This window comes from Cornus florida, unplaced genomic scaffold (assembly GCF_030987335.1).
Source record: "Cornus florida cultivar Cherokee Brave unplaced genomic scaffold, ASM3098733v1 CherokeeBrave_3.0.0_Hap2_Chr11, whole genome shotgun sequence".
Classification (NCBI taxonomy): domain Eukaryota; kingdom Viridiplantae; phylum Streptophyta; class Magnoliopsida; order Cornales; family Cornaceae; genus Cornus; species Cornus florida.
Window position 1 is genome coordinate 73,059,232 of NW_026775581.1, and position 8,457 is coordinate 73,067,688.

Genomic DNA, 8,457 nt, shown 5'->3' on the forward strand with positions numbered 1-8,457 from the left:
GAACCTATTCAATGTCAAAAGCAGATGCTGCTTTGAGCAAGTCCAAAAAGGGTCCCACTCAAATAAAAAACTAGCCACAACAAACTGAAATGGACTCTTATATTTGGTGGTATAGAATTGAGCAAGTCTATGCGATCGACTTTAGTGCCTCCTTTAAATCATACAAGAAATGTCAATTAATTGCATGCCTTTTTTTGTATTTTGGCAAGTAAGCAGATTGTATAGAACCATAAACAAATGTACAGGACTCCAGAGGGGGGCATACCCCCCTTTATGCACAATCAAAGAGCAAAACAAAAGAGCTAATGCAAAGACCACAGCCTGAACAAAACAGCAACAAGAGAACAAAGAAACAGAACTCGACAGTAGTAGCAAAACTGCACCATCAAAACTATAAATAAAAACAGCTTCACTAAACTGCATCCGTCCTGTCTCAAAACTCATTCAGGAACAATTGGGTGAAAATTTTGAATTAGATAGTGCTACTTTGAAATCCGATGGTGTTTTTTGTAGCAGTCCGAGGTGTGACTCTTTGCATCCATTGTTGGGTCGAGAGTGATTTAGGTTGGAAATTGAGAGCAGTCTGGATCTCAACACTTGATCATCTGGATTGTGATAGCATCCTTGAACTCATTCTTATGAAACCTCCTGTTTCTTTCCGAATATATGCAGAAGATGGCAGCAGCTCAAGTGAGTTTGTTGCTGACAGCAACCAGATTCCTACCATTGAGATTAGAAGCATTCCAAGACAGCAGAGCATTGAAGGTTTAGTCGAGCTGTATAGTTCTTGGAGAAAGATGACACATAGGACCAACCTCAATAAGTGAAAGCATTAAAAAAAGTGATGAACTATGTGCGTAATATTATGCTTTTCTAAGAATGCATTCACTGGAGCAAAACATATATCTATATGTTTAAAATAAAGTTAACAATCTTGTTGATATCATGATATCATGATTGATACACAAAATCTTGCCACTAGAACCTAATATGCATGAAACTCTTTTTTGTTTTAAAATTGTGCAAAAGAAGTAGAGCTACCAAGTTCCATTGATGTGCTGGCATTTCTACCATAAAAAAATGGGCATATCACCTTATTTTGCATGTATTGCAAGCTGCAAATGAAATGTCAAAAATGTTAGAGTCATTAGTCTATTAGTGACAAGAAAATGAGAAGTAAAAAATATGTGATTTATTTTTTTATTTTATATTTTATTTTCTATAAAATAAATCAATACAAAAAGAATGAAATGATAAGAACCAAAAAAAAAGGCAACCAACCTAGTAAGTGCAGTTACATTGTATTAACAAACCCATTGATGCTTCCGAAGGTAGTCTCTTGATCTTATATCAGCCTACAATAATTATCGAAAGTATAAAATGGGGTTAAAAATTATAATATCTTTGATATAATAAAAAGAATAAACTAGGGGAATTCTTGAGTTCACCGGTAGGAGTTCTCATTGTCAAATGTGTGAATATAGACTTGAAAATGAGACGACTCCTCTTGGGTGCAAACAATTCCTTGGGTATCAACTAGGGAAAAAAAGAAAGATTGAAAATAAGAGAAAACACTTGTACAAATAATTTCAAAAGATAGGTCTACATCCTGTCCATTCGTCCCAGCAGCCTCGACTAATGTCGAAAGTTATGTCACTGGTTCAGATCTTGTCATCCCTACCTATCACATATTCTTTGACCAGTAATGAAGGATCAATGACAGTGATCAAAACGAACATACATATTCTTTTGGAGATATCTATAGCATGTCAATTTCAAATGTTACATAAGGGGGGAAAATGTAGGCTTAATAACAAACTGAGAACTCTCCTTGCCTTTTTTGAGCCACACTTTTGGGTTAAATAATGATGAACCAAGTGTAGAAGGGTCTATGTTAAATATTACCACAAAATAACAATTTTTAGTGCTTACAAAAGTATAGGATATTACCTGCCGGATTGGCTCTGGCACACGGTATTTGCAAGTCATTTTAGCAATCTTGACAGCGGAAGTAAGAGATATTCGGTGACCAACTGAAATAAATATTGGCTTCAACGAGCCCTGAGTCGATCGCATTGCCTGCGTAAAATTTGATTAAGAACCACATTGCTTTACTTTGAAACTCAAGACAAGTTGGCATGAATATACTAACCAGATGTCCTTTGGCATTAGAAAGCAAAAGCATGGAGTCACAGCTTATACGTTGTACTATAAATGTGGGAGATATTGGGTGATTGAAATCAATAAATCATTAACTATACTATGACCGTATGACCATCTGGTGTTGAATTCACAGTTTATCAGTATTAAGTTGATAGTATGACTGCAAGAATGAAGGAATATCTGGTGGAAAGCTAGAAAGACGACAAAAAATGACATCATATTCATACAATCGTGTGGTTCCCTCTATTATGTCCATATTCCAAATAAACTGGACCTATTTTTTTAAATTTAATTGCCAGAAACATCATTAACGTGATAATATCAAATTGTCATCATAACATACTGATGGCATAGTCAATGCACTGGGCCTCACAAACTGATGGCATGTTTGCCCAGATTAGGAGAACAACGGCAAGGCCTTGAGAGGCAGATATAGTCATTTACATATACTTCTTCTGAACAACAGAAGACATCACACAATAATTCTTTATCATTTAATATATTAAGAGTGAAAAATGCGCTACGTCTGGAAATATTTTAGATTAAAATACAATCAGGAAACCTGGGGCAGTTTGTCTTATGAAAATTTTCTAGCTCATAATAAGTGTGTTGAGATTTTATTTATAGTCTAAAGGAGAGCAATAATTCATATTCTATCACTTACTGCTCCCAAAGTCTGCCTAGAGTCACCACTTAGAGTAATAATATCTTCCACGAGCTTTCCTTCTGGTTCAAGGAGCTGTCTCACTCTAGATTGGGTAAGACCATCCACATGATGCAACTGTCATATATCAAAGTTAAACCTTTATCGTGCTATTTTCAATATATTTTTTTAAAAAAGTATTTTTTAACTAAATTCATGGTAACATGGTCATATCAACAAACAATTCACAGCCAAAGGGATATCGAACCACATCACTAGAATTCATAGTACTATTCAAAGAAGAGAGATAATATATTAAGGATTTATCTTCAATATGAAAGAAGTTACAGGGAAAAATCAAAACTCACATTCTTTCCTATCCCAATGGTAGGAAGATCAGCCAGAACGCCCAGATGACAAGCCAAACCAAAGCCTAAACAAGAAACTGGATAATTATAAATTTCTCTAATGGAGAAAATTCAGGTAACAAAATCATGTACCATATAGAAGCAATGAATCAGTAAGCACTAGCAGTATATATTAAACTGTAATTCCAATTCATCGTCAAGTATAATTACAACAGTCCCCAAGTTCAGCACCATACAAAAGGATGATTCAATATAGTGTTTTATCGAAAACTAATTTTAACTTGTAAAAGTTCCACACGCATCTTCTCCATAGCTTCTTGATTAAACAGAGTAAGAATCGGAAACTATGAAATAACATATTCAGGATACAGATATGACTGACACAACACATACACGAGAATATGACAAATTCTTAAAAAGCAGGAACAGATATGACAAGGATATAGCAACGATATATATATGTTTAATAGATATTAAAAAATTTAAAATTTGTATAAGTCTAAGTATTCCTTTACAAAAAAAAAAAAAAAAATGCTTGTCATGTTATATGTACATATGATGTGACCAAATTTTGCACATAAAAAGAGTTATGACAAACAAGTAATTGCTGTTTTTTTATTTTTTATTTTTTATTATTTGTATGACTATCAATTCTCTATGTTGTCCATATAATATTTTTTTCTTCGACTCCAAATTTATCACTGAAATTTCCTTAAGTGATCTTATAACAAACAAGAGTTTTTTCATTGTAAATTCATACAAAGCAATAAACAAATTCTATCTCCGTGACCAAATTTTCGTATTCAAAAGAAGAGCTCTTTTCTTCATTAACTGAACAGGAATGCATCTAAAAAACATAGTTGAGAACCTAGTCTTGTATACAATATGCTACTTCCTTTCGTTAACCAAGTAAGACGGTTATAAATGAAAATTTGTTCTCATTGCAATTAAAGAATGCAATAAGCACTATTTCAAAGAGCATCAAGCAGATATTCATGTCCACGTTGAAATACTTGCCTCGAGGATGAAGCAACCCATTTCCATCAACCATCAACAACTGCTAACACTTGTAAGAAAACCAGTATTAGAGCACCAATGACATGAATTTGATATACTAGAAAAATAAGTAGTGAAAGCAGGTTGAAAATTTTAATAATTAAGTACATTTTGAACAAACTTCAGTGCTAAATAAAAACATTATCGAATAAAATTGAGTGCCAATCTTAATTTACACATATTACAGTTTGGCAACAAGAATCGGATTCAATTTGTAAGCATATAGAAGACAAGTAAACTAAATTTAGCAAAAGAAAGCAAGCACCTGAGGGTAAAAGGGATGAGAACTGCTCTTCATTTTCTCTAATAGCTCTAGAAGAACAGGAGCCTAAAATAAAGAAAAACAAACAATATATATCAAACAAATGTATCTCCGGTCACTTGTATGAATTATACCATCTACAAAATGATTCAATTCTTGCGTAATAGGTATACTCCGAGTCCAGAGCCACATTTTCTGGTTTCCAAGTCTAAGCAAGTACGTATTGCAATATGAGGGAATCAAATACAAATACACAAACACACATACACATGTGCATATGCGTACATAAACAATTACTAATAAAAAGAAAAATGAAAACTCTGCAAATGTTGGGTATGAAGAAAATCCCTAAAATTGGTATTTGGAACAAAAGGAGAAAAAGGGTTTGTGAATTAACCTCTCTGAAGGCAAGAAAGCCAGGAACATATGGGACTTGGAGCCTGACAACAGAGTAATCATCATAGACAACATTGAGAGTTTGGAGGTCCAAAACAACAAGGGTAGCACATGCAATGGATTGGTCATCCTTTGAGAAGCTCATATCAACCCCACCCACATATTTCAGTGCTCCACATTCTTCTTCTTCTTCTTCCTCCTCTGCTGTGGGTGTCTGTTTTTCTGAATTGGGTAATTGCCATGTGAAATCATCTTCAGCAACTAATCTTCCCTTGAGCGAGTCCTGAGCCCTAAATTAATTGAAACCCAAAACAATTGTACAATAAATATAACACATGTATATACATATATATAATCAGATTGAAGGTATAGAAGACGTAGTATAGAGTATATAATCAAATTGAAGGTATAGAAGATGTAGGATAGAGTGTAAATGAGATACATACTGGATCCAATTATTCTGAACCTCATGAGAACAAGAGATCTCTGTAGAAGATGCTTCCTTCCACTCGCTTATATGTTTCTCCATGCTAAAACATCTGTGGGTATGTGTGCGTGTGGGAACCTCTGTGTTCATCAAGTACGCCTAATTAGACACACAGTAGTGGCTTTTATCATTTTCCATTAAGACAATCTGTGTGTATATTGTTAAAATAAATAAATAAAAATAAAATATATATATATATATGTGTGTATATATGATGAGACAAGAGAACTAAACAAGCTGAGAAAGAGTACTAAAATAATTGGGCAAAATGATATTTAAGCCTACAAAAATAAAAAAAATAAAATAAAAATAAAAATACAGAACTCACCTATGACCTTAATTGACGATATATCATGGAGTGCATATAATCCTTTGTTTCACTTTCACCTGCACTAAATAAATATGGAAATATTTTTTGTAACTCAAAGAATTAGATATATACCATTTGTAGGGTCGTAAAAGAACTAGGCAAGTGGTATTTGAGCTTGTAACAGTCATGGAGCAAGAGTGTTTTGGAGCTTTATTCGTGCTTCCCAGTTAGTGCTCGGGGCATGTTAGAGTCTAAATCAATTCTTAGATAATCAAGTTTTATTTGTATGCTTGATGCAATCGATAATGATGTTTGAAAGTAAAGATGACCATTCCCTCTGGAACGAGGACTACAAAGTACAAACATACAAATTTACATGAAAATGGTAAAAAAGAATACAAACAAATTCAAACTCATTCTACTAATGTGCATCTCCGTTACAATTAGATAATTCGAAGATGGAATTGCATATGAAATTCAAGTTGAGATAGGCTAGGGTTATGGCCAAGTTAAACTAGGGCTAAGCTATAATCAAGCTACAACTGTGACTAAAGACTAGAGTTATGGTAAGATAAAACTAGAATAGTAAAATGAAATTGCTAGTTGTGGTCGAGGGACCCTTCCAATTTCAATTTGCAATTTGTTTATGTAAAAATTCCATGTTTTGAGACAAAATGAACCTTAATGGAAGGGTGTTTGCATCCAAAAAATGGCCCATGCCGTATTATGACCCCTGCAATGGGCTAAAGTCGAAGCAACATGACCTGATGTACAAGGGAGTTATTGTTTTTTTCTTTCGTACAAGAGAGTTATTGTTGAGACTGATACTAATAGTAATTGAGTGAGAAGTGAACAAATTGTGGGACATGTAGCAAATAAAGAAGTGAGGTTTCGTATGCATGGATAAGCTATCGAAGGGTCGTTTTTGAGTAGCCTAGTTGATAGTAGGTCCAGACTTTTTAAGTTAGTGTATCCTTATCCGAGTATCCGTCCTCCTAATTTATTATGTAAAAAATTTCCCAATATACTTGTCGTGACCGCCCAAGGACCAAGGTCCTACGCCACGTCCCAAAAGTTTTACGTTTCATTATCTTAGTCTACTTTTAGCCTCAACCAGCAAAAATAAATAATGTTGTTTTTCTCCTTCCTTTGAAGAGTGAGACACAAGTGCCCGGTTCAATTTATATCTTTATCTCCCCATGCATTATTTGTTTGTAATTAATTCTAGCTTTAGTCGGAAAGTTATATATTAACTAGGGGTAACAATTTAAGCACAAACTTATTAAACTGTTCAAGTCTATTCACTAAAATTAAATCATTTGAATACCCAAATTTAAATGAGTATGTTAATAATGAATAAAAATAGGTATTCATTCAATTTAAGGATTAATGGTGGGTTAAAAGTTGGTACCCATTTTAACCCGCTCAAACAATTTTTTTTTTTTTTCTCCTCTCTTTTTATGTCATAAAAAAGAAAAAAAAAATTGTAACGCTTAAAATGAAAAAATTGTAAATGTTTTAATATTATTAATATTAATATTTTTTTGTTTCCATGTCTCTCTCTTCTTCTTTTTCTCTCTCCTTCTATTCTCCCTCTTCCCCCCATTTCTGTCTCATCCATTTTCTCTCCTTTTTTTTTTTTTTTTTGGTTCATTTCTCTCTCCTCCCTTTTCTCTTATGTTTTTCTGTTTTTTAGGTTGTAATAACTCTCAAAGTAAGTTATATAGTAACTTCTTTCTCCAAAAAAATAAAAATAAAAGGAAAAAAAATTGTACCCAATGAGACCAAAAAATTAATAAATTTAATATAAAAATATATTTTTTATTTTTTTATATTCAATAATTAAAATAATTCGACAATTTGTATCTAAAATTTTATGAGCATCAAGTCATAACGATTTTTTGATGGAATTATTGCAAAGAAAGTTATTGAAATTACCAATGCAACAGCAAAAAGAAGGACAAATTGTCTATAAAGTTGCTTATTGAGTTCTTTTATTTTACTTATTTGAAACAATCAATAATTTGCTCAACTATTGTTATTATATCAATATTAGACGATGAATGTTAAATTTTCTTCGTATATTATATATAATAAATCTTTTGGTGTTTCATGCGTGGCTTTGTAATTTAATTATGGAATTGTGATTTAAATAAAATTTGGCAGGGTATTATGACTATAACGACGATTAATATCTAAAATTTCATGGATGTTGCCCCAAGGAAAGCAACTTAAAAAAAAATGTATGATGTAAGTGTGTTGACGAGTACATTATCTGTTGTCCAAAACTTCGGTCTAATTATACTATATACTATAGTATTATTTATTTAAATATTATCTGTAAATATAAAATAATAATCTATAATTATATAATTTCTTATAATATATAGTTTAATATAATCAAATAAAACTATAAATAAATGAACCTAATTAAAAGTCGAGGCTAGAATTTGATTATATGTCCTTAAGACAGATTTGCCCTACTATGGTGCTAACGGACTCAGTGACGTCTATCTCTCAAGATACAACGACTTATCTTCATTCGGTAGTAGCACTGCAAACCAAGGAATAGGCGAACTTACTCAGTGTAGTACTCTCTGACTCGAACTCGGACTCGGAGTGACTGACTAAGGCTCGAACCCAAGTACTAAGGCTCGAACCCACAGACTAAAGAGAGAAGGAGGAAGAAGAAAATTCAGAAGAAAAAAAGAAGTCTCTAAATTTTTGTGTGATTTGGAATGAACCCAAGGAGGGTTATTTATAGGTTAGATG

General features: G+C 32.8%; 1 protein-coding gene across 15 annotated transcripts; it reads right to left on the reverse strand.

Moving 5' to 3' along the window:
* Positions 1–112: 112 nt before the first annotated feature.
* On the reverse strand, positions 113–5,877 carry LOC132286575 (uncharacterized). 15 transcript variants are annotated; one of them, XR_009472811.1, is made up of 10 exons: positions 5,335–5,674; positions 4,890–5,178; positions 4,496–4,558; positions 4,192–4,234; positions 3,175–3,239; positions 2,828–2,944; positions 1,951–2,079; positions 1,282–1,536; positions 1,042–1,115; positions 113–720 (listed from the first exon to the last, which is right to left on the reverse strand). XR_009472811.1 is itself a non-coding variant. In XM_059788930.1 (10 exons), the coding sequence occupies exons 1-8, from the start codon at positions 5,463–5,465 to the stop codon at positions 1,305–1,307; spliced, it is 888 nt and encodes a 295-aa protein (XP_059644913.1). In that variant the 5' UTR covers positions 5,466–5,670; the 3' UTR covers positions 113–720; positions 1,094–1,115; positions 1,282–1,304. The 15 variants fall into 15 exon arrangements, 5 of the variants coding, with proteins under 5 accessions (XP_059644913.1, XP_059644912.1, XP_059644911.1 ...); XR_009472810.1 differs by having other exon boundaries at positions 113–786; XR_009472813.1 differs by having other exon boundaries at positions 113–1,115; positions 1,282–1,355; positions 1,449–1,536; positions 5,335–5,673.
* Between the last annotated feature and the right edge of the window lie 2,580 nt (positions 5,878–8,457).

What these genes read in the sequence shown, in the direction of transcription:
- LOC132286575 (XM_059788926.1), bottom strand. Translation starts at nt 5,465, where the DNA reads ATGAACACAGAGGTTCCCACACGCACACATACCCACAGATGTTTTAGC. An exon ending in CTCATCCCTTTTACCCTCAG is followed by an intron (nt 4,235 to 4,495) that starts GTGCTTGCTTTC and finishes TACAAGTGTTAG; the next exon opens with CAGTTGTTGATGGTTGATGG. An exon ending in CCATTGGGATAGGAAAGAAT is followed by an intron (nt 2,945 to 3,174) that starts GTGAGTTTTGAT and finishes GATATATGACAG; the next exon opens with TTGCATCATGTGGATGGTCT.